This window comes from Lissotriton helveticus, chromosome 2_1, assembly GCF_964261635.1.
Source record: "Lissotriton helveticus chromosome 2_1, aLisHel1.1, whole genome shotgun sequence".
In the NCBI taxonomy this organism is placed as follows: Eukaryota; Metazoa; Chordata; class Amphibia; order Caudata; family Salamandridae; genus Lissotriton; species Lissotriton helveticus.
The window spans coordinates 345,812,707-345,839,500 of NC_136059.1; the positions used below are offsets into that span (position 1 = coordinate 345,812,707).

Sequence of the window (26,794 nt, forward strand, 5' to 3'; positions counted from 1 at the left end):
TCATCTACAGCCCAAGGATCTCCAATGGGCTGGGGTTCACAGGCAATGGTATGTTCCTTGGAAAAAACTGATTATTGTGTCAGATTTAGAGGGATTAATTGCTTGGAGCTTTACTCTGATGCGGCCATCTTGTCTGCCAGTTGGCCATGCCCCCATGTTTGTGTTTCTTGCCCCGGGGTGTGAGAGGGGTTGGGTTCGGATTGTGTTGGGCTCGAGGCTAGTGCTTTTAAGGACTCGTCAACTTCTACAGGGAAGTGCATGATTATGTTTTCACCTGCCCACTTCTCGCACCTGGGGAAAAAATATTCTGATTAAAAGAGTTTCCTTCAGTGCAGCCTCATTCATAGCAGGTTTTAATGAGGGGAGAATCCTAATTCACTCGATCACCATCCTGCTCCAGGAATTCATTTAAGCAAGGTCTCAAGGTGAGGTCCAAGTGGCAGAGTAAGGCCCATTCAGATTTGCTCCATGCCTCAGGGAGTTGTGTGGGGAGAGGCAGGAGGCATCTATGTCCGGTCACTGGTAACTAGCTCATCTTTACACCTTGTTATTTATTTCTAAACATACTATAAACACACTAGTTCATAGAGTTTTCATTATAAAAATAATTTATTTTTACAGTAAAATACCACTTTCACATGAATGTTTCTGCCACATGCACAAATATTGAAAAGGCTATATACAACAAAGTCTATATCCCATCATTCGGCACTTCATGATTGAGTCTGTATTTTTCTGTGTAATCTGTATTAGAATAACAGATGCATTTCAAATGTTAAATTACTGGAGAACTCCTATTCAAAATTGACAAATCTTAATTATCTATAACTCTCATAACTGAAAGCATACATACGGATTTCAACATTGGAAGTGAAATGAGGCAATATGTTTTAAGTTCTTTTCCTGGAGTATTTTTTTAAAATAAACACTGATCTAGGAATACTCCTCTGCAGGTTCATGAGAATCCAATTATGGATAGCAAACACCTATATAGAACACCTACATGTATTTATTCCAAAAGATATTAGAGGCATTAGAGAATGAAACAGGCCAAAAAGTTAAATAAAAACAGAAATAAACATGTTGCACAGAATGTGTTTCTTTTAAAGTTAACACTTTCCCATGAATGGTGGTAAGGCATCAAGAAAAGTATATTCCTGCAAGAAGTCATCAAAGATAAAATATGTGAATTTCTTGAAATACTTTTCAGAAACAGACACTCTAAATGTTATAGTCAGAAAGTAATTTAGGTTTTGAAAGTCATTTTTTTCGTTTAGCATACGGTTGTTTAAAAATCATGTCCAGTCCAGGCTTCGAGGGCACACTATTTTCCTCTAGCACTTTACATTCCACAAAAAGGCAAAACAACTGCAGTAGAGGAAAAAAAGGGAAGAGTTCTGTAACAAAGCAAGATCACATTTTCCAGGCACTGTTCATCATCAGAATGAAATAGGCATCACTATCGATAGAAGCACTCACTCCAGAATAGTAATTTAGGAATTCATCTTTCGTAACCTAAAACAAGGAAAAAAACTTCAGTTAGACATTTGTGAAAAACACTCAATGATTAAAACAAATAGTGACGGATATGAAATGGGCGTACCACTTCTGTGCATTCATATAGTACATCTATTCATGCTAAGAATCCAAAAGTGTGAGAAAACTCAACACCTAACCATTTTAAAAATAGAAGTGTAAAGAAATACTTGTTTGTGTTCCCCAAATGTGGACTTTAACAAATTTCTGTTTTTTAAAAATTCCAATATAATGGAATTGCCAAACCAGCTGGGTTATGAAATATAAAACCTGGGAGTCAACAGACTCCTAGGACTTAACTTCAAAGCTTTTGCATAGGACGTAATTGCACGTGTGATTTTAAATATGTATTACAATATTATTCATAAAACTGGATACCGAAATCACTTCTAGTACTGGATTACAACTAACACTTAGGACTGGACTGTAATCTCAGTTTTAGGACTGTGTCACAATTTTATTTATAGAAGCCGATCACAATCTCACTTAATGTGGGACTCAAATCTAATTTTAGGTCAGGATTGCTTTATAATTACAAACTTATACTTAGGCCTTAATTTCAATTGCCTAATTACAATAGGACTATAATATTGATTTGAGAACTGACTTGTAACTTTTTCTGCAGTACCATTTCCATTTCATACCGACAAGAAAGAACAAAATGCTCCCCACAAAAAACAAGCAAAAGTTTTAATATTTCACCCACATGTATTCTTTGCCTTCAAACATATATTAAAATTAAAAACAGAAAAGAAACTCACCAACACCAGGGTTTAAAGTGAAAAAAGAAATGAAACAAGAAGTGTGTTTTTTTTGAGGGAGAGTTTCTTGAGCCATGCACTTCAATCAATCAATCACTAGGATTTTAAAGTGCTCTGCTGCTTTAAAGAAGTGTCCCGGCCCTCAAAGCAGAGACTGAGTACAGGGCAGGGCATTCAAATCTAGTTTTGATCGAAGAGGCCGGTTTTTAAATCTTTCCTGAAATGATGCTCAGATTCGGTCATTTGGATTTTGGTCGGCAGGTAGTTCCAGAATTTCGCAGTCGGTACTGCAAAGTATCTACATCCCTTTCGGACTGTGGAGAACCTGGGGACCTGCATGAGTCAGCGATGGTTAGATCTCAATGATCTTTTCTGCTGGTACAGGCTGAGACTGTTTCTCAGGCAGCAAGGGCCCTTTCTGCCAAGGCTGTAAAAGCCACAATCAGAGCCTTAATCTTGATCCTTTTTGCTACAGGAAGACAGTGAAGCAGTCTCAGATGCGGCGAGATAGGATAGCGAAAAGGAACCTGACGAACCAGTCCAGCCACGGCATTCTTTATGATCTAAAGCCTATGGATCAGGTAGACAGGTAGCCCCATAAACAAACTGTTTGTGTAATCCAAGTGATGTCACAAGAGCGTCGATTACTGTTTTTCGGGTCTGAGCTGGAAGTAAAGGTACCAGTTTCCTAACTGATCGTAGTTTCAAGAAGCAGATCGATGAGAGTTGCCTAATATGGGAGGCAAAAGAAAGATCAGAGTCAAACTGGATCCCCAGAGTTTCTGGCCGATGAGACTAGAACCGCGGGTGGATTCAGTTTGGCCAGCCACAAGAGGCTAGCAGGGGAAGGGACCTTTTGGTTGAAGAAAATAACTTCGGTTTATCTCTTTTTAGTTTGTAAAACTGTGAATCCATCAATTTTACAATGTCTTTTGGACAGTCTTTAAATTTGAGAAAGGTCGCCGCTGAATGTTCTCGGAACGAGAACAGTAGTTGTGCATCACCTGCATAGGAAACTACCTTTGCTCCCCAGGATGCAACAAGGGTGGCCTAAGGAGCTCGGTAGAGATTGAAGAGTAGCAGGCTAAGTGCAGAACCCTGCTGTACCCCACAGAGAAAGGTTTAGGAAGAGGAGGGAAAAGGGTGAAGAAAAACCTGCGGGGAACGCTCTTCAAAAAAAGATATAAACCAGTATAAAGCTGTGCCTTTAACTCTAGGTATACTTAGCCTGTGGGATTGCCACTGTGTTGAATGCTGCTGATAGATCCGACAAAAGCATTATAGCTGAGGAGCCAGTCTACATTTTCTCTGACAAAATCCAACACTTCCAGTAAGTAAGTCTCTGTACTGAAGCCAACTGAGTATCATGAAGCAAACTGTTTGCCTCAATGACAGATGATAGTTGGTGATTCACCAGCTTCTCCAGGATCTTAGAGAGGGCAGGCAATAAGGAGAAGAGCCTACAGTTGCTGAGAACACTTGGGTTTGCATTGGCTTTTTTAGGAAGGGTAGCAGGCATGCCTGTTTCCATAAGGAGGGGAAAAGGCCAGATGTCAATGAGGCATTCCAGATCATATTTAGATGAGGATTAATTGAGTGTGCAGCGAGCTCAGAATATGAGGGGAGCATGGGTCCTCAGGGGAACCCGATTTGCATTTTAATAGTCTCCCTAGAGAGTCCTCTATTGAACGAGTACAGAATTCGGAGAAAACGGGTGAGTGACTGGAGGGCAGCGTCACTGTGTTAATTGTGCCTGCAGATCTCTAGAAGGTGTAGTAGAGTTTTTGGATCATTTCATCAATAAAGTTAGATGGCCTGTGAGAAGAAAGGTACTTTTAATCACTTCAGGGGTAGTGAAGTCTACAGATGAATTGGCAGCAGATGCAATCCGTGCTTCAGAGTGCTCCCTCATGAATTTTCGGATTAGTTTACGAAAGTTCCTGAGGGCTCCCTTGTAAACTTATTTACCCACTGCGTCATAGGACTTTCTCCAGCTACGCTCAAGCTTTTTGCAGCTGCTTTTCTCTGCTCTTAGAGCAGGAGAAATCCAAGGTGCCAAAGGCTTGGCTCATTTTTGCTCAATACAATTTCAGTGGTTCAATAGGATCCAGTGCTGAAGAGAACCATTTATTAAATAGGATTGCGTCACTATCTGGATTGCGCTGTAAAAATGGGAAGTTTGGTTTGAGTGAAGGCACAAAGGAATCCAGCGCGACTTTCCGCCAATTTCTTTTCATTTCGGCAGCGCACTTGCCTTCAAGCTGGTTACATGGACCTTAGAAGGAAAAAGCAACAAGGAGGTGGCATGTAGGGTCTGGTCTGGAGACAGGGGAAGTTAGAGACAATAAGGTTCAGTGTATGGCCTGCCTGACGGGTTGGGGCAGTAACATGTTGAGTCAGATTGAGGCCAGCCTTGGTCTGGATTAGCCGAAGGGCTTGGGTGCAATTAGGGGCATCTATGTGCAGGTTAAAATCTACCAAAACTGTGAGATTGGTGTATTGTAGGGATAGATAGGTAATGGAATTGCATAGCAGTGGGAGGCAGCTATTGGGGCAATCAAGAGGATTTTAGATTAGCACACTAGCGAAAGACAATATGGCGGTAGGTTTGATGCAAAAGATGAGACACACAATATTGCCAATCTGGCCAAGTGTAGAGGTGTGGAGGTATCCCTAAAAAAGACGACAACGTCGCCTCCAATCTTTCCACCGTCCTGGTTTGCACTGAAGATATCATGGGGGGATGATCAAGGCAAGGTCCAGATTGGAACTATCTTTAAGCCAGGTTTCAGTGAGTAACATAAAATCCCATATATTATTAGATAACAGCAACATTATGTCAGAGGAGTGTTTGTGGAGTGACCTGCAGTTGATAAGGCAAGCTCTCCAGCCACTGACCCATAACATACCACAGACGGCGTAAGTGAAAAGGTCCCCCAGTCTTACAGGAGCGTCCCCTAGTACCTTTGGGGAGAAGCCGCAGGACTTGCACAAAAATTCCATGGTACTCTCGACTATAGGGTGATGCAATGAGGTGAGAGTGCCCTGGTTCCGGGATAAGAGTGCCTACCTTGTGAGATGGCTCCCCTGGGTGGAGGGAAAACAGACGTTGTCAGGTGTGAACGGGCGCAGACAGGCTTGCTTTTGGTGTGCCCGCTGCATGTGTTCACAGCATGGGTCTCCTTTTAAAGATGATTGGGAGCAGGTCTTACAACCACTAGACCGCTCACCGATCCAAGATGGCGCCCCACAGTGACCCCACGAGTCAGAGTAAAAATGGTGCTCTGTTCGAGTCAGTGTAAAGAATGAAATGCCTCAAACACAGATGAACACAAAATAAATACGCCTCCAGCAAATGTACAGAACCAAAGTGCAGCATGTATTGGATTAAGTATTATGCCTCTGGTAAAGCGCAAAGTGCAGAATCAAAGCGAGTAGCAATTTAAGCTGTGTACTTCAGCAAGCAGCATTAATGAAAATTACCCCAGTGAATTCAGATAAACGTTAGTTTAAAAGCATTTGGTAAGTTAAAAACATTCAACAATTTCAGACATACCAATTAAAACAATTATTTAAAAGCAGTCAGTACACAGGAGCCAGCACTTCACAAAGGACAGAATTTACATCAGCACTTGGCTTTTTCTTGATAAATGAAAATATGCTTAAAACATACTTTTAAGTAGAGTTGTGAAGGAACCAAACCAAACCACTATTCTAGTTGCAAGTGATCATAAAGGGTATATTGAAATGAAATGGCTTATCCTCTCTAGTATTGTAACTTTTTTTGGTTTAGTTATTTTAGATAAGTCATCTCTCAATTAATTGTCCTTCCGTAATAGTGGTAGTTTATTTTGTTGATATGTCGAGAGTGAATGCTGCAAAACGTCATCATTTAGGGGAAGAGGATAACAAGTCTAAGGAATTGCTTCACTTGTGAGCGTTCACCTAGAACTTGTAATTTTACCTCCAAAGGCTAAAACAGACACTGATATTCTGATGTCAATTAGTGCTATTTTAATAATATTATTTACACTTGGTTTCAAGTTTTTATTTCTTTCTTTCTCATGCCACCCTTTTGTATGAATAATAGACATTTTATTTGTTTTCCCTTAAATTTACCCAATTTAAGGAGTCATTCTCTTCATTTGAGGCACTCTTTCATCGTACACTTCATGCAGGGTTGGACTGCCAAATTAACATCGAATGTGTCAGGATTTACACAACTCAACTAATTGATATCTATGGCACAATGAAACACTACAGTGAGAATCATAAAGCAAGACGGCGCGTTATGAACCAAATACAGTAACAGTAGGTATTGTATTATGGTTGTACAAGGTCCTTGAAAACAGATATCTTTCTTTTGGTCAGTTTTAGACCGCACATTTTGACATGCGGGGTGGAATCCTACAGTGTAAAAACATCTGTGACTGTGAAATAAATGGTATAACAATCAGGCCTAATAAATGAGCACTTGTGAACTTTAATTTTGTTTTTCTCTAAAGCAAGCAGGCATTGTTTTATGGTTAACACAAGGAGATGATGGCTGGAGCGCTGAAACTTTTCAGACACTCACCTCCAGTCACGGATCTGGGTTCAATCCATCATCAGTGTTCTTTAGCTCACTTCACCACCCCAGATCAGACCAAGCCAGAAGCAAATCAGTCTTGACTTTCTGTCCATCAATTGTTCTTTTTGCATTTGTCATCCTGAGTGAGACGGGTATGCCCAGACGTTACTCCCATGCTCTTCATGCCACAGGAATCAAGCTAGCCAGGCTGATGAGGGGTGTAACCGTGAAACCGGTGCTAGGATGCTTGATTCCACTCCAGAGAGGACCGGGCCTATAAAGACTGATTTGCATATGGCTCGGCCTAAACTTGAATGGCATGGGGAGCAAAAAAACAATAGATTTAGGCCCAGATCTCTGTACTGGGGTGAATGTTTGGCATTGTTCAACGTTCTGTCCATCAATTGTTCTTTCTTCATATTTTAATGGTACTCTTTTGAGGTCCGATTACTGTTTCTTTCTCACCCAGACAGTTACCATGGTTGGAAATAATACTCTGTAGTCATTGTGCCAATCAAATGACCCAAGTCACCAATTGTCCTCAAGCAGTGTGTAAAGAATGGTGTGAATCCACATTTCCTTAGGACTTTTATTAGAGAAGGGAACTGCCTCTTTTCTAGAAGATACATGTAGGCAATATCTGAGCAGGCATATACTGGATTTGTGGGGTGTAGAAAGTTAGTTGTTAACACATGTTAATTAGGTTGAACAATCACTCACTTGTTGCAAAGTGTGACAGATAATTGTAAACATTACATATATAACAATACCACTGGCATGCCTTTAAATCACTCCAGAACAGTTGTTAGTAGCTGTTAGTATCACCTCTACATCTTAAATCCCAGCCAAAGAAATCAATGCATCGCACAGCAATTTGCCGTTGCTACTTATTGAATAAGCTTAAAGAAAAAGCATGTTCCCTGAGTCATACGGTTATAGTTTCCAGGCGTTTTTCATCATGGTGATGAAGTAGACATCGGTATCTACTGAGGCGCTGACCCCTGCATAGTAGTTAGTAAATTCTTCTGGTGTGACCTAAAGGGCAAAGATTAAAACAGAAAAGCATATCTTCATTTGTTACGATCTATTACACAAATGTCAGCTCTACAAACACCTTCAGTTGAAAAGGGTGCTCTGGAATTGGCTGAGAGATCTTTAGGACCTTGTTTCGAGGCAGATTATGTAAACCAACACGAATAATGTATTCTAACCCCTTGCGCATATAAATAGGAGTATGGGGAACCAAAAACAGCACAATGGTTCTAGTAGTAGTGAACAAGGTGGGGGCAAAAGTTGAAACAGTTGAAAAGTACAGAAAAAGGCATGAACACAATGCTCCAGCAATCGCTCTGGCCAGCATTCCAACCTAATTATTCACTCTGTGCCCACTGTGCCAATCTAGACAGAGGTCCCACTGACGGGTTGATTGTGTTCCATTGTGGCAGTGGCGTCATCTGGTATTTCAGGATAGACCGTTCCCACGAGGAGCAGAGTCAGTATTCATGTGCATAATGCAGGCTACTATCTAAAGTGACATAGTCAATGAAAGTCTAAGGGGCCCATTAGCATGGGGGCGGGGCGGTCCGCTCGCTAAAACACCTTGCCGGACGACCTTTTACCCAGCCCCATTAGCATTGCGGGGGGGGGGGGTAGCACGGCTGACCGAAAAACCGGCCCCCTACCTTTCCGCCAGTAGGCAATAGTCAGGATTGACTATCGGGTGGAAAAGGTCCATAATATGGTGGATATTTGTATGTGGCATTTTCAATGCCTTTCCATGGCGGAGACTCCGCCATGGAAAGGCATGCGGATTTCGATTCGGGAGCCCGTTGCGGGCCCCCAGGGGGGTGAGAGTCTGTACTTGTAGAGTACCTATGGCATCTACGAGGTGGCAGGCACCGCACGGTGCCTGTCACATTGTGCATGCCAATGCACAACATGCATTTTCAACATTGTGGCGGGTGCTGCTTACAGCACTGCCCGCCACAATGTTGAAAATGCAGGATGCAACCTCCAGGGTGGCGGTCGCATCCTAATCTGCGGTGCAGGACCGCTGCAATCCTGGCTCCCATTCCTAGCACCGGTCCGGTGGCGGGCAGACTTCACTCCGTCCGCACCCTAATCGGGCCCTAAGCGTTGGAATGCCACCCAGAGTGATAGCCCATGGTTTAGACTACTTGCAAGCATGCCTCTCATCACCTTTTGAGTGGGTTGATTAAACACCAACCAGATCTATTGTTCACAGAAGAAGGAAGTGCACCTTGATGAATGATGATGAACAGACATGGACCTTGTATGCTATAGTGCAACCATGGATGTGCAGAGAAAACTAATGCCCATAGAACACTTAAACTGTTCTGGATCCACAGAATTTAGGCAATACGGAAAGCTCAATAAATTGACAAATACCTGTTTTTTAGGCTTTGCCTCTCATGAGGTAGCAAAGTCACGCAGTCAGGATATACACTTGGGAGGGTGACCTACATTAGCTGGCTTAGTCTAGCCAGCACTTCTATTTTTCACAAATAATAAAAGTTTGATCTATTTTAACCTAAACTTAAAAATGTATTAATGTTTAAGAAAAAGTGTTTAGTAGCTTAACAATTTAAGCCCTTTACTGATTGTCCTGGATATAACTTTGCAGATACTCTATATTATTAATTATGCTCAAAATATTCTGAGCATATTTTGCCATGATACAGTTGTAATGAGAGTTTAAGGGATGCCTAAAGAGCAGTATCTGGTTTATATGAGTAAATGTCTTGCACACTATCCTTGAGGTGCACACAGAATATCGTGTTCAGAACAGCGAGTTGCACAAATATCGAGTCAAATATTGTGGTTCAGAAATATTGACACCAAGAATATCGTAATCAAGAATATCGACTTAAGGTAAGTAATATTGAGTTTAATAATATCGTTTTCAAAAATATAGTTGTTAAAAATATCGATTTTTTTGTACTAATGCATGTCATGTATTTTTTTTGTATAAGAAATGTTTAAATTTTTAATATGTTTCATTTTTAGTAGTTATTAATTTTTTTATTTGTATTTCACGTTTTTAGTTCAGTAGCGGGTTGTGGGTTTATAGGGAAATAGGGTGGGAAGTAATTTAATTATATTACATGAATTGATTATTTTGTATTTAATAATATTTGTTTGAGATGTTATAATATTAAATGTGCACTTTATTATTAATTCATATTTTGTAAATTAATACAAATATTTAATTTATAATTAATGATGGTAATTGTGTAATTATTTTAGATGTGCGTTTTGTTTTTTATAGGTGATAAGGGTGTGAAGTAATATATTTCTAATTGATGAATTATTAGTTGGCTGTTAAATAATTATAATTAATGAATTGGTAATTAATTATGGTAATTGTGTAATTAAGTTTGGATGTGTGTTTTGGAGTTTATAGGGGTAAAGGGTGTTAAGTAGTTTATACATGTTTTATTAATATTTACTTGTTGATTTATATTATTTAAATAATAAAATAATTATCAAGGCAATTTTGTAATTAATTTTAGGTGTGTGTTGCGGTGTTTATAGGGGCAATGGATGGGAAGTAATTTGTGTTTAATTATTAATATATAGTTGTTCATCAATGTTAATTATTTGATATTTATGTTGGGTAACTTTCTTCTGTGATGTTTTTACTTTTAAAGGGGTAAAGGGTGGGTATTAAATACATTTTATAATTAGTTGTTAATGGTAATAATTTTTAATTTAAAAATAAGTTTTTCTTGTGTTTTACTATTTTATAGTTTAATTTAGGTATGTGTTGTGGACATTATAGTGTTAAAGTGTGTGTAGTTAATGCTATTTACTTCTATTCATAATATTTTTTATTGAATGTTAATTATGGAAGTACATTTAATTTAAAATGTTGAAGTGTGTTGTTATTGGTGTGGTGTTATAGGGTAGGACACAAAATAAATACATTTATGTAATAATGAATGTTTTGTTTGGAAATATTTTCTAGTTTAAAAGAATAGTTTTTTTAATGTATTTATTATTTTAAATTATATAATATTAGTAGGTATTTGTTATATGTAATAAATATTATAATGTGTTTTCTTCTCATATATTTAATACATTTAATTTTTAATTTTTCCAATATTATTTATTAATTTTTATACTTGTTTAAATGTGTTTATTTATATATATATATATAAATATTTAACTGTTGGGGTGGGAATAGTCATTTTTACCCCTCCACTATCCAACACTTTCCCTACTGTTGCACGCACTGGAGCGGGAATACAGATGTTACCCTCCGCTATCCAACACTTATCCTACTGTTGCACTCAATGAAGTGGGAATAGTAATTTGTACCCCTCCGCTATCCATCATTTTCCCTACTGTTGCACTCCTTGGAGTGGGAATAGTAAATTTTGTCCCTCCGCTATCTACGTAGATTCGGGTGAGAAGAAACTATAGCCAACATTTATTTAGTACTGTCGACTGCTGTATTTTGTGGCTTTACTATGCAGGCATTTGCTAGTGAGATAGAAGGTTTTGAGGGTAACCAGTGTGATGACTAAAAGCCAGGTTTTTATTATCAGTGTCATGCAGATAAAGCATAGCATTACTTCCTGTAACCAGTTTTAAAGTGCCAGTATGGACGTCTTGTATATTGGAGGTTTACTAATCTAGCAAGTTGCACTCCAATGTGGTTTTGACATCTTTATGGGAGGGAAGGAAGAAATTAATGAAGCAGTAATGTGTTGTGCTAACTGAAATGATGTAGGTGATTCTCCAGCTTTCAACCTTCTTGATGGCGGCAGGTGACAGAATTAAGATTGTTGGTTCAGACAGATATTAAGTGAACAAGGGGGATGTAGCTTGAGTTGTGATCTATTAACAGGAAACGTCCTGCTTGCAAATAATTGCTAAAAGGCAGGTTTCAAGGGTGGGAAGGGGATTCAGCCCAACCGGGTCCCCACACTTTCTAAGATCTTCAAGTCGGAACCCCTATAATTCTTCATAATCCTACCTTTGTGGCTTCATCATAATCCTGCTACAGGACGGCCTCTGCCACTTTGGAGTCTCTCTGCAGCTAAACCGGAGAGGCGTGGAGGCACCCTAAAAAACAGATGTGCCCAGTAGTGACTGGCAGCCATGTGACATATGCGCAGATACAGTGGCAGTTGCATCCTCAGCCGGTAGCACAAAGGTGGTCTTGAAGAAAAGCGGGCCGCCAAAGTTAGTGCAAGAGTGGGCCCTATGGCCGCGAAGGATCTCCTAGAGGAGGTGGCTTGACAATCTGGGATGGAGGACCACTAGAAAAGAGGTGGAGACTGCCTGTTCCATCGGGTGTTGGTGTGGAAGCTGGGTTTAGATAAAAATGGAGGCATCCATGTTATAACTTGACATTGCGATAATTCAATGATGATGGACATTGTAGACAAGAACAAGTTACTTACCGTCAGTAACGATATATCTGTAAGATACATATTAGTTATAGATTCCTTACCTTAGAATTACCCCCAGGCGTCAGACTGGATCAGGAGAATTTTTTTCCAGCAGTACCCCTGCACGTCGGTAGGTGGCGTCGATCCACTCCGAATTTGTCATCGGCGTCGTGATTGCTTTGATGACGTCGCGATATCTACTTAGACACCGACACTGTGCGCTGACATTAGTTCTTTTACACAACATTCCATGCCAGAAGCATAGTGCCCTGCAAGACACTGACCACTGGTGCACAAAACTAGGACCCTGAAAGGCAGTCCCTTACTCTAGTAGTCAGTTCGCAGAACGGGGAAGATGGGTGGGGTGGTAAGGAATTTATAACTAATATGGATATATTGTTACCAAAGCTTATGTAACTTGTTCATCTGAAAGAGACTATTATTTATAGATTCCTTCCCTTAGAATAGATACCCCAGCAATACCAACCCTGGAGGAGGGTCCACAAACTAAGTTCACATCAGAAAGCCCAAGAGAACTGAACAGTCAAAGAAGCTGTCTCTCCGGACATGGCTATCCAGGCAGTAATGTTTAGTGAACATGTGCAGTTAATGCCCACGTGGCTGCCTGGTAGATATCACAGAGGGGGACTCCATGTCCCAGAGCAGTAGCGGCTACCGCCGCCCTGGTGGAATGGGTGTGCAGTCCTACCAGACACTCCTTTTTCACCGAGGAGTAAATGGCCGAAAGATTGCCTTTAAGGGTGTCCAGAGGAAAGCCCTGCTGGGCCAAACATAGAATGAAGACGAGAACCTCTGAAAGAGGGGCAGAAAGGGGATCCACAGCCTTTGCTGTGCACCATGCCACAAATTTGATCCATCTACAGACGTATACTGTTTTAGTTGAGGGATGCCTGGCTGCCAAGATGACATTACAGACTTCGGGAGGAAGGTCAAAAGCTGTCAACTGTCGCCGCTCAATCTCCACACAAGGAGGTGGAGGCTGGACAGGGTTGGGTGGGGAACCGTCCTGCTGCAACAGAAGATCCTCCTAAGGAGGCAGTCTGATCGGAGGATTGATGGCCATGTTCAAGAGCTCGAGATACCAGACTCTTCGTGCCCAGTCCGGAGCCACTAGATTGACTTGGGCCCAGTCGCGCTTGATCTTCTTCAGCACTCTGGGCTGCAGTGGTATTGGCGGAAAGGCGGAGAGAAGACCGCAATTTCACTCGCCTCAAAAAGTGTTGCCGGGTGAGTGCAGCCTTGGAAATTCCAACGAACAGAAGTGCTGACATTGCGTGTTCTCTTTGGGTGCGAACAGATCTTACCAAGGCTCTCCACCGCTGAAAGAGACCTTGCACCACCTCCGAGTGAAGATGCCATTCTTGATCCATCATGCACCGGCGGCTGAGTTTGTCCGTCCTGGCGTTCAGAGAACCTGCCAGGTGTTGAACCATTAGGGACATGCCCTGATGTTCCAGCCACATCCAAAGGCGAAGAAATAGGGTCCACGACCCCACCCCGCGCTGTTTGTGGCAGTACCACATGGCAGTGGTGTTGTCCATGAACACCTGCACTACCCTTCCTTTGACAGAAGAAAGGAATGCCTTCAGTGCAAGATTAATCGCCCGGAGCTCCAGAATGTTGAGGTGGAGCCCGGACTCCGCTGGAAACCAGAGGCCTCTGATCTCCACCTCTCTCATGTGCCCCATTCCAGAAGTGACGCATCTGTCACCACTGTGAACTCAGGTTGGGGAAGGGGGAGGGATCTGCCATTGATCCAATCCTGGTCCGTTAGCCACCACAGCAATTGGTGTGCAGTGCCCTCCGATCTCTGGATGCAATCAGAAAGATTCTTCTGATGCTGCACCCACCGGAACTTCAGGTGCCACTGCAGAGTCCGCATTTGCCACCTGGCATGATCCACCAGCAGGATGCAGGAGGCCATGAGGCCAGCAGACTCAGGGTCATTCTCACCGAAATCCTGGATAGAGGCTGAAACATTGGCATCATAGCCCGAATATCCCAGACTCACTGCTCGGGAGGATATGCCAATGAAAAGGAGCTTCTGACAGGGAATCAGGTGTGACTTTGGCACGTTGTTAGTGAACCCCAGCGAGTGCAGGAGGTCTGCCATAGTCTGGAGGTGGGAGACAACAGCCTGGGGTGAGCTCACCTTCAACAGCCAGTCATCGAGATAGGGGAAGACTGGAATCCATGATTTGCGCAGATGAGTTACGATCACCACCATCATTTTCGTGCACACCCGAGGGGCGCTGGTAAGGCCAAAGGGGAGCACGGTAAACTGAAAATGCTAGTGGCCTACCGTGAACCGTAGGTAACGCCGGAGGGCTGGCAGGACCGGGATGTGGAAGTAAGCGTCCTGCAAGTGCAACACTACCATTCAGTCTCCAGGGTCGAGGGCCGACAGGACCTGAGCTAATGTCAACATTTTGAACCTCTTTTTTCTGGAGGCAGCAGTTGACGTCCCTGAGATCCAAGATAGGATGCAGGGCTTTGTCCTTCTTGGATACCAGGAAGTAGTGGGAATAACAACAATGACCTAACTTCTGGCATAGGAACTCGCTCAATAGCTCCTTTGGCCAAGAGAGCCGTAACTTCCTGACGGAGAAGGGCCAAGTGATCCTCCGGCATGCGATAGAGTGTTGGCGGCATGGATGGAATGGTTGTCTCAAAGGGGAGGAAGTAGCCCCTTCAGACTATCTGCAAAACCCACCTGTACGACGTGATGTTGTGCCAGTGGGGGAGGTGATGGCGGATACTCCCGCCCACTGGCAACTGGTGGCCCTGAAAGGTCTGACTAGGAAGGTTCGGAGGCCGCTGCAGGGGGGACCTTGGTGGACCAGCCCGCCCTCTAGCCCCCGGACCCATGACTCTGGGTCCCACGTTCCCAGCCGTGCAGAAACTGGGTGGCTTGTGTGGCCCTAGGTGAGACGTGGTGGGGCACCCTTTCCATGGACACGAAGGGGCAAAAGGCATACTGCGTTGGGGGGGTGGGGGAAAGAAGTCACGGCAAGGCCCAAGGACCTGGCCGTAGCTCTAGAGTCCTTGAAGCGCTCAAGCACGTTGTCTGCATTGTCACCAAACAAGCCACGGCCATCAAAGGGCATGTCCAAAAGGGTGGATTGGACATCCCCAGAGAAGCCAGAGGCTCTCAGCCAGGCGTAGCGTCTCAGGGCTACTGACATGGAAATCGTCCTACCCAGTGACAGTATCCAGTCCACACCAGATGGTGAACTTTGTTGCATCTCAACCTCCAGCAACCGCACAGTGAGCATGACCCGGGCCTCCTCCGGGCACTGTGGCAGCACTTGCGCAACCGTGTACCACAATGAAATTGTGTTACAGGAACAAGACATGCAGTGTTCACCAACCGTAGTCCTAAGCAGGCGGAAGAAAACATCTTCTTCCCAAGATGGTCCATCTTCTTGGATTCCCTATCTTGCGGAGCTGTAGGGAAAGCGCTTCTTCTTTTGAAAATTGCTATTAGGCTATATACAGATTTTATATTATACAGTACCATACCACAGGAACCATTGTTTTCTGATATAATTAAATGCCCTGGTTCCTATGTGAGTAGGGTTCCCCTTGTTTTCCCTGAGACTTTTTGCGCGGTGGCTGCACCGGAAGGGTTGTATCCTTTATTGGATTCTTTCCCCTCCCTATACAATAATAGGGTATTGTTGCTATAGAGGGTTGGGATGGCAGAAAGAGATGCACCATTATATACCGAAGAATATATCACGAAATTGACGAGTGGACCGTCTTTATTTTTTTATTTACCAACCAATGCGAGCAGTCCCAGACAGGTATTACTTGAGAAATTGGAAAAAGCGAAAAAGAAACACATAAGAACGGACCTCCACGCCCGTATGCTCACTAACTATCTTAGAGCAGGGATAATACCACAAGGCTTACAGATTAGAAACGTACCGGGCATCTTCCGTGAAGATCCCAAATTCAAAGGGAGCTTTTGTAACATCTCCGTAACTTGCTCAAGACATTGGATGGTCTTGGGCGTTGAAACTGCCATAGAGCATTCTAAGGTCGAATTAAAGGAAATAGAGGAGTTGGAGAAGGAACTCCTGGGAGGAGATGGTGTAGCTGAAGCTAAGACCTTACTAGACAAACTCAATAAAACTATTGACGAGTTCAATACCTTTGAACTTAAGAAGAAAGCGGATAAAGTGTCCAAAGACATTAAGAATTTCAACAAAGAAAGAGCATTTCCCTATCTAAAAGAAGACTATTACACAAACTTTCTGATTCAAAACAGACAACAGACCTGGGGTCGGTTCAAACGAAACCAGCCAGTAACTTTTTTGGAGTCATCAGGGGGGCTCCAGTGACTCCAACGGCTCAGCAGGTCCAAGTAACTTTAATATACATCAAGGGCAGCCTTTTTTAGAGAGAGGAGGGAAGACCAAGAAGAGAGTATGGCACCAATATGCCGGGGAGCGGCAGACCTGCAACAAACATTATCAGTGGGGACCACAAACATACTAGAAGATTCCCTGGGTTTATCCAATAATATGAAAACCATACCCATCTTCAATTTATCAGATCACATTTTGTCTACCTCTGAAATATCTCTATTAAGTAAGGGACTTTCATTTGTTGTCACTGAGAGAACTAATTTCTTCAACTTAAAATCTGAGTTATTTCAGTTTTCAGGAAGATTCGTTTAAAAATATTCTTCAAAGATAGGGTATACACCGCTAAAGAATCAGTAACTGGTCTCAGACCTCCTATTTTCTACCCAAATAACAGTATGATGCCCCGAGTACTCATCACGTTTGAGAAACTAATTCTGCAAAAAGTGGAGATGATGAAGACTAGTAAACAGTTTACTCCCTACAATATTACACTTTTGGAGCGCCAGGCATTGAATGGTCTAAAACAAGACTCTTCGATAATACTTAAACCAGCGGATAAGGGTGGGGGTATAGTTGTTCAGAATCGTTCGGACTATGAAATAGAAATAAATAACCACATTTCTGAACAGAAACACTATACAAAACTGACTCATAATCGGGGAAGAAATCCTCAGTGTTACCAAAGAAGGACTAGATTTGGGCTTCCTGAGTAAACAAGAATTTACATTCTTGAATTCTGATAATCCCAGGACCCCTGTCCTGTATACCCTACCAAAAATACACAAAAGCATTACACATCCCCCTGGTTGACCTATATTATCGGGATGTGGCTCGATTTTAGAGCCCATTGGTAGGTATGTCGATTTCTTAATTCGCGAATATGTACCAATCCAACAATGCTATGTTCGCGACACTATGCATATGATTAATCTGGTTGACACTATATCATTTAACACAGAGACTGACTGGTTGGCGACTCTTGATATTTCATCATTATACACAAATATTCCACAAGACGACAGTATTAAGAGCATTGAACGTCTCCTTGATACCAGAGCAAGGCCCATGAGTGTCCCTACCTCATTTATAATCTCTTTACTTCGTGTTGCCCTCCAAAAGAACTACTTTGTGCACATTGGGGTATATTACGAACAAAGCTGCGGGACCAGTATGGGAGCAATTTTTGCTCCCAACCTGGCGAATATTTATATGGACCAGGTTGAACAAACTTTTGCCACCAATGACTCTAATCCGTATCATACCAACATTAAATGTTGGTATCGATATATTGATGATATTTTTTTAGTTTGGAGTGGGACCACTGAAAATTTCAATGCCTTTGTGACATATCTAAATGAAATTCAAACTCATCTTACATTCACGTCTACAATGCAGAAAGGGACTATCACCTTTCTGGATCTTAACATCATCAGCGAGCGGGACAAATTGTTCCCCTCGCTGCACAGAAAGGATACAGAAAGGAATACACAACTGTCCTATAAAAGCCATCATCCTAGAGCCTTAAGGGATGGCCTTCCCTTTGGGCAGTTTTTGCGCATTCGTCGCAATTGCGCCCGGAGGGACGACTACATGATGGAAGCAGGAATTCTGAAGATGAAATTACTCAGTAGAGGCTACCCAAACAAATTGGTAAAGAAATCACTTAAACGTGCGTGGTATTGTCCACGAGAGGAACTTCTGGTGACTCGTCCAAAAAAGGATATGCAAAAGATTGTATGTGTTAACACCTTTGGTACACATACCAATAAGATCCGCAGTTTAATAACCAAACATTGGCATATCATTAGAAGTATTGATTCATCATTGGAAGTCCCACTATTTGCCTATAAAAGAGCCAAGAATCTTAAAGACCATTTGGTCAAATCCTCTAATGAAAAATCAAGAGACAGAACAGTTACCTTGGAATCCGTATGGGGCCTGCCACCTGTAGTTGGTCACCATCCGCGTGGCAACTGTGTGGCATGTCCTTTCACGTCAAAGACTACCACGTTCCAACATGGGGACATTACATACACATTGGGAGCATTCTCACATTGTAACACACGCAATGTTGTGTATTGCATATGGTGCCCTTGCGGGCTGCCGTACATCAGGCAGACGCAACAGCCCATAAAAGCAAGGATAGGCCAGCACCGTAGCCGGATCAGAAAATCTATCATGACAGCACCACTTGTAGCGCATTATAAAGATCAAAACCACACAGCGGATCAAATCAAGTGGCAGGTCATTGACAATATTACCATGCCGGACAGAGGAGGCGACATCTCCCAGAATCTACAACGTAGAGAATGCCACTGGATAGAGAAAATTGACTCTATTAGCCATGGCTTAAACTCTGCTGATGAATGGAGAGGATATGTGTCCATCATTGCCAACTAACCTCCTTATCTTGGGCCTGATATCTGTGGGTTGCCTTTTTACAACATTGTACATGCAGACAATTGTGACTGTCGTGTGCGCGCTGATAAAACTCACGTCGTTCTGACTGAACTAACTGTAAATAAATTATGGTCTTGATTAGGCTCAATACACATGGAGAGACCTAGATCTCTGTTATCTGTAAGATCACTATTGTACTTTACTTTAACTTACTTACTTTATTTGCCTTATTTCGCTGTTTATTTACTCTGTTACAAATAATTAATGCTTTACCATGATTAATACATTTGTAAAAATGTTGTCTTCACAATAATCCTATTTTTGCACATTGCGGTTTTTAAATTTCCAAATGTTCTAATACTGTCTAAAATTGTCTGTACCAACAATGATTATGTATTAACTGTTTTAAACTCTGGCATGCTGTTCACTGTAATGTAATATACACACAAAGGTCCCTATGGAAAGCCGGTAACACGCATCGGCAAGCAATCATTCAGTCTGCACTCTGCTTTGTGACCTGGCAGGGATCGAGTTTTCGTGACTCTCCCCGTCAGGCCTTTGCATCAGTTTCTATCGCGAGGGCAGGCAGACGCGTTTCAGTAGACTGACTGTGAGGTCCTGACTGACGCTACTAAGCGCCATCATCCACGCTATCAGGTAAATTTGTGCAACAAACCAGTTTATCCTTATGGTAGTGCACACACATGGAGGCTATTATTAACGGCGTGTTTCTCCTTAACAGGCATCGTCCTGTGGCTATTATTCACGTCATCTTCAAAATGCCACAATATCACTTGTGACTATCGTATACATGATTTCATGATTGTTATGTTATGTTATGTTATATTAATTTATTGTGCGCACAGCTACTCCAGCCAAGGAGCGTCCCGGCGCATAGACAAGGAGAAACATAACAACAGAAAAGAAGGCAGATTGGAAATAACTAAAACAGAAAAGTTTTGATCGCTCTCCGAAAGGTCATAAGGTCCTCTAGTAGACGAATTTCAACTGGGAGAGAGTTCCAAGATAGTGCCGCTTTTACTCTAAAGGAACGACCCCCCGTACGGCTAAGTTTAAACCTAGGGACTACAGCAAGGGTCTGGCCCTGAGAGCGGAGGGTGCGAGTGGGGACGTAGAAAGAAAGACAGCTGGACAAGATTTCAGAGCCTATACCTCTCAAAATCTTGAAGGTCAAACAAAGGACCTTGAAGAGAATACGCTTCCTCACTGGGAGCCAGTGTAGGGAGCGAAGGACACTTGCCACCGGGCAATATCTGGGCAGACCGACAATCGCTCTTGCCGCAGCATTTTGAACCCTTTGGAGGCGAGTTAACTCAGCCTGGTTAGCCCCAACCAAAAGAGAGCTAGCATAATCCAGGCGAGAGATGATAGTTGCCTGGATCACTAGCTGTCGGGTTGGGGCATCAAAGAATTTTAATACTAGTCTTAGACCTCTCAACAGACCAAAACAGCAGGCTGCTGTCTTTTTGGTGTGTCCTACAAAGGTAAGGCCCGCATCCAGGCAGACCCCCAGATTTTTCACCTCCGACACCGGGGTTGGAGTAGGTCCCAGCTCGGGAGGCCACCATTGGTCGCCCCACAGCTCCACTCCCCTTCCGACAACCATTACCTCCGTTTTAGTGGCATTAAGCTGGAGACAGTTTCCTGTCAACCAGCTAGCCACCTCCTTCAGTCCAGCCTGAAACCTAGGGGCATCTTGTTCCGCGTCCCCGCTGAGCGTAACCGCCAGCTGTGTGTCGTCGGCATATGAGACCAAGGTAAGGCCCCACTGCCTGGCGACATCAGCCAGCGGTCTCACATAGAGATTAAACAGCGTGGGACTCACCGAGGACCCCTGCGGAACCCCCATGGCCAGAGGCTGGAAGTTGGACTTGAAGGGAGGGATGGAAACACAGAAGGAACGGTCGTCAAGGAAGGAGCGGAACCACTGCAACGCCCGGCCACCGATACCAATCTCCTCGAGCCGACGCAGGAGGATGCCGTGAGATACCGTGTCAAAGGCGCCGCTGAGGTCTAACAATATCAGTGCCGCCGTTTGACCCTCATCCAACCTCGCCCGAAGATGTTCCACCATCACAAGAAGAGCAGTCTCCGTGCTGTGTCCAGCACGGAAGCCATTTTGTGTGGGGTCGAGGGCGTTGGTCCGGGCCAGATGTTCTGACAGGGCCAGATTGACATAGGCCTCTGTAATCTTTGCCGGCCAGGGCAACAGCGAGATGGGACGGTAACTTTCAGGCTTCGACGGGTCCAAGGAAGGTTTTTTAATATTTGGGGACACCACTGCCTGCTTCCACTTAGTTGGTACCACACCCGACTCAAGGGAGAGGTTGACAAGGGCACGCACAACAGTGCGCCCCATAAAGGTCTGATCTCGAAAGAGAGCAGATCTTACTGGATCGGATGGAGATCCAGTTTTGATTTGCAACGCAATTGCCTGACAGTGGTGAGTATTATGTCTGCGCAAATTGCATAGAATGTGCACTTGTGTTATCGCGCAATCCATTATGCCTTCTAAATTAGACTTTCTCTTACATATGACAACAGTACCCGGCTGGGCTACCTGTAAGTCAGTTTTATTTATTCACCACGCATGGGTGAGAATAAGTCATTATCCAGGTAAATTGGTCCCTCGTCTTCATTCATTTACAACAACTGTCATATCAAATTTGACACATATCATATTCACTTCCTCCTTATTTGAATTGTAGATGTCCCCCAACGCCCTGTCCTGATGAGACCCACATCCCTAAGGGTCGAAACGCCGTTGACGCTATAAGGAATTGAACCATAATATTAGTGCCTACGACTGGGGATAGACACTAAATAGTATTTTGTGTATCAATGAATAGGTCATTTTCCTTCCTTTTAGTCATCCCATGAGAAACCACTGTGCTCATATTTATTTTGTGTTATTTGTACTGCTGTTTTTGGTTTCACACGTACACTGGGGACACTGTGCACCCTTCTTCTGTTTTCACAATACTATTTGACAAGTTGTATATAATTGTACAATCATGCTACCAATGTTTTGAAATATAATAACATTGATGATATGAAATCTATCAAATTGTTTTTGCATTTCTTTTTGACATCCCTTGCCAACCCTCTGTTCTTTTGAAAATTGCTATTAAGCTATATACAGATTTTATATTATACAGTACCATACCACAGGAACCATTGTTTACTGATAAATTAAATGCCCTGGTTCCTATGTGAGTAGGGTTCCCCTTGTTTTCCCTGAGTCCCTTGGAAGATGAGGCTTGGACCACCCAGCTCTCGGGGTAGAGTGTTGGGTGAGGAAATGTGAGTCGCCCAGTGCCGGGCGGTAGAATCGGGTGATCATCCTATCCACAGAAGCCGCTGGGCTTGGACCAGGAGCCCAGAAGGATGTCAGTGAGGGCCTCACTGAAAGGCAACAAGGGCTCTGAAGAGGCTGCTGCCGGCTGAAGCACCTCAGTCAGGAGGTGGTCTGTACCACCACCATAGGAAACTCAAGGTCCAAGGCCTCAGCCGCCCTCTGCAACACCAAAGCGTAGGAAGCTCCCTCCTCCATAGCCACAGTAGAGGGAGAAAGCATACCAAGGTCAGGGGAAGTATCCAGACCACTGGCATTACCCAACTCATCTCTCCAGTCCGGCTCTTCAAGCTGGTCTGCCAGAGGGTCCACAGATCCCTCCCAGTCCTCCTCACCCTCCTCTGGCCACCACTCAGGGAGATAAGGGACACCAGGGTAGAACAGCTGTACAAAAGTACCCTCCGGTACTGGTGTTGGTCGACGCCGGTCTGGCTTCGTGTCCAAGTCGAGGGGGAGGGAGGGGTCCACGTTGGCCAGGGACGCAACCAACGTCGGAGGTGGTGGAGGTGTCACCAGAGAAGTTGGCGCCAGGGAAGGTACTATGAGGTTGACCAGCGCCTACCCGGATTCAGGCCTGGGTCCATTGGGGCTCTGCGGCGCAGCAGCCGGAGCCGCAGGCATCAAAGGCCTAGAGTCCCCAGTCGAGTCCGCAGGGCCCACAGGAGCGCCGGCGAATTCGGGCTGCCCAAAGATGGAATGGAGGGCTTCGTAAAAGGCACAAAGTTGGGCAGGGGACGCTACGGCTCCCGGGAAGGGAGGGAAGCTCGGAGCCGTCCCAGTAGGCTCTGAGGGCGGAGCTGGAGGACGACAACCTTCTGCGTCCCGCGTCACATCGCCCAACGGACGGGGAGAAGGAGAAGAGTGACAATGTTTCTTCATCTGCTTCTTGTGCTTCAGCTTACCCAATGACGAAGACTTCGACAAGGAATGATGGTGGTGGCTCCGAGACCGGTCCCGCAACCTTTCTCTTCACTGGGACCTCTCGCGTGGAGCCGACTGCCAGACCTCCAGAAGCTTTCGGGACCGCTCCCGCAAAGACTTCAGGTTCATGGCTCGACAGTCAGAGCACGACTTCGGGTCGTGGTCGCGCTCGAAGCACCAGAGGCACAAGAGGTGCGGATCCATGACAGACATCAGCTTGTGACAGGAATCACAAGGCTTGAAGCCGGTCCGACGATGGGACATCGTATGTGCACCAGGAGTCGAACGACTCGAAAAAGATGTCGAAAAAGTTTTAGTCAAAATGTGACTAAGGGAACCACTCTCTCCGGATCTCCGCGGGCTGGAGCGGATAAAGAAAGAACTAATGTCAGCGCAGGTGTGGCGTCTAAGTAGATACTGCGACGTCATCCCGGTGATCACGACGCCGACGACGAATGCATAGTCGATCAACTTCACGTACTAACGCGCAGGGGCACAGCGGAGAAAAAAATTCTCCGGATCCAGTCTGACGCCTGGGGGTAATTCTAAGGTATGGAATCTATAACTAATAGTCTCTTTCAGATATGTATGACTTCTGCTTGAGCTCATATAACAGTGTTGATAGACAATTTGTACGTTGCATGTCAGTAAGCTGCAGCTAATGCAACAAATTGCAAGAGAGTACATTTCCATGTCACTGCATTCTGTCTGCTTACTTTAGCAGGAGGCCTCAGAAGTATATCCAGACACATATAAAGATAATGTGGACTGTTCTGATTGGTCAGTATCTATTGCTTGGACATGAGCGTAATGTAACTGTTAAACTGTCCAACTTTAGACACAAGGGACTTGTCACGTACATGTTAGGTGGATTCCAGATCTATTCTTGGGTAAAGTTGTACTTTAAATTTCCCAGCATGATGTCTTTCATCACCACCTGCCAGTATATGATGGCCCGGCACATCTCCTGCTACACATGAGATATTGTAACGAAATCTTGTGGTTTGCAACTATATATTTTTATATTGTACTTCTGCTTATTTGAACATTCAGAACCCCAACTGATGCTCCAGTGCATGTGATAAATGTCTTTATTTCACATTGGAGTTGTGACAGAGTTTCTTCCTGGGTGCTAAGAGTTTTATCAGTTTACTACATTGGAATCGTTTAGCTGAGGAGCACGAAAATCCTGAGGCTGAGGTGTTTGCATACTGCTGAGAGACTGTGGGCACCATCCAGAGCTGTCTGCTTGGCTCTGCTGTGTCGGCGGGAGCGTCCGGGAACCGGCACACTCTACCAGAAAAATACAAGATATCCTACCTCCTCAAGCATCCTCACTCACCGGTTCTGCTTTCCTTATGGGACTATGCTGGATAGCCTGACTGTGAGGGATGCAAGGGCTGCACTCTGCAGGGATAAGAGTGGGACTCTTTGAGGAGCATCGGTTGGAGAACAAAGACTAGGAGGACGGGAGAGCCTTGCTCGTACTGTGTGGCTGGACAGACTTCTGGTCCACTTGCTTCTCCCTGAGATTAACTGTTCCTGGTTGTCTGTCCTCAACTTTGCTGCCGTAGGGAAGGGTCCACTCTCTTGGGCTTTTAGGGAGGCAGCCTGCCCGGCGTGGAGGTGGCCAGTTGAAGCAGAGGCCAAACCGCGGTGGCTGAATTGTAACAGTCTCTCAGCCCTTGTGGTGCCACAGAGGAAGGGCACAAAGTCGGTATAAGGACTGGGTTGCTACATTCGAATGAGAAGGACAAGGGACACAGAGGTCCGGTGCAGGGAAAGATTGAAAAATACACGGTGACGCCTCCAATGGGTGACCCTAGTAAAGAGGCCTCTCTGGCTATGATCCTGCAACCCATCTGAGAGTCCAGTGGATCTTTGAACAGGAGGAGCACAGAGGTTTTGCTCCTCAGGCAAGACGTAGGATCTTGTTGGATGCACCACAGGGGTGGAATTGCAAATCTCAGTGGTCGGGGATGAAGGCCAGTCACTCACGAAAGAGGTGAGACGCCTTTGTGGGATCTCGGCAAAGTTGAGGAGAAGGGCCAGCATAAAATCGAAAGAGTGATTGGGGTACCTGAGGGTGCTGAGGGCACCAAGCTGGAACAATTCATTCTGGAGTGATTCAGATCTTGGGTACTGGAGTTTTACCTTCCTTCCTGCTTTATCGTGGAGAGAGCCCATAGAGCACTGACTCTAACCCGCTGCCACACACCCAGTAATTATGCGAGTACTGAATTACCTTGACAAGAATGTAATTCTGCAATGGGCACGCCAGACCCCAGAAGTTCACTATGCTGATGCCAAAGTGTCAATTCTCCTGGACTACATTGCATGGGTACAACAAATGCACAAGTCCTTTGGGGAGGTCAAGCAGAAAACAAGGACCATACAGCTTAAATACATGCTACTATTCCCAGCTAAACTGAAAGTCCTTTATGCCAGGAAATTGCTCTTTTTCAAAACCCCTGAAGGAGCTTGGGAGTGGGTGGAGGAATTTAAATTGTCAAATTTAAATTGTCAACTGCCAGGACGGCACCCCCAGGAGAGAGTGCATCGCCTGAGGCAGTCAGGAGTTGGCATGTGACAAGAGCCGTGGTCTAAGTCGCAGGCAACATCGCCACACTAAATCCAAAAGACAAGTACAATCCCAGATGGGAATGCGACTTCCCCAGGTGCTAGCAAAAATGATCCCTCACAAACCCTGACCAACAAATTTGACTGCTTGATTTTCACTGCTTGGAGGGATCTGCACCCTCTACACCTGACTGCCGGTTCGGGAGGTGTTACCTGAAGATGATGAGATCACTGGAGAATGCATGAGGTCACAAAAGGGGACTGAGGCTGTGGTCCTACACCCTGAGTATATTTACCCAGTTGATTGTTTGGGTGACAGATGCTTCATGTTGAAAAGTGTAGGGTGGGCTAAAGTGGAGGAATATACTGGGGTCTTGTTGTTAGTTCAGCCTCTCTTCTTTAGACACAATGCTCAGCATTAAAGGCATTGTAAAGACATTGCACGACACAGGACCAGAGAATGTTGGGCCCTATGCTCATTTCCTGGAATGTAAATGGACTCAATAATACATTGAAAAGGGGACAATCCTTCAAAACATTTGTAAGAAGGCTCTGGCCGTCGTCTTGCTTTAGTAGACACAGCTCCTTGGTTCGAACTGCTCCTTCCTAGATCGAAATGGCTACACCAGAATATTCTATGCAGGGCTCACTCCAAAATCCAGGGGATAGCTATATTATTACATAAAACCTTTCACATGGTCATAATGAGGTATTTGGCTGCTCTCTTTCGACAATCCACACTTTAGGATGTTAGTCTTAGGATGTTGCATTTTGTGGCGTAAACCCAGGACATTCATTAAAAGCTCAGGACTCGTGGTCTGTTTTACCCGCTATCC

The 26,794-nt window shown here is 44.2% G+C and overlaps 1 protein-coding gene across 2 annotated transcripts in view; it reads right to left on the reverse strand.

The window, feature by feature from the left end:
* Positions 1-590: 590 nt before the first annotated feature.
* The window catches only part of CAPSL (calcyphosine like), a 173,010-nt gene continuing 146,806 nt past the window's right edge, over positions 591-26,794 (reverse strand). Inside the window, exons 5-6 of one of the 2 annotated variants that reach the window (XM_078674942.1) lie at positions 7,799-7,902; positions 591-1,515 (exon numbers count right to left, since the gene is read on the reverse strand). In XM_078674942.1, the coding sequence (XP_078531068.1) occupies positions 7,801-7,902 (102 nt within the window). In that variant the 3' untranslated portion in view covers positions 591-1,515; positions 7,799-7,800. The remainder of the gene's footprint in view (positions 1,516-7,798; positions 7,903-26,794) is intronic. The other variant, XM_078674943.1, reaches the window with a different exon arrangement.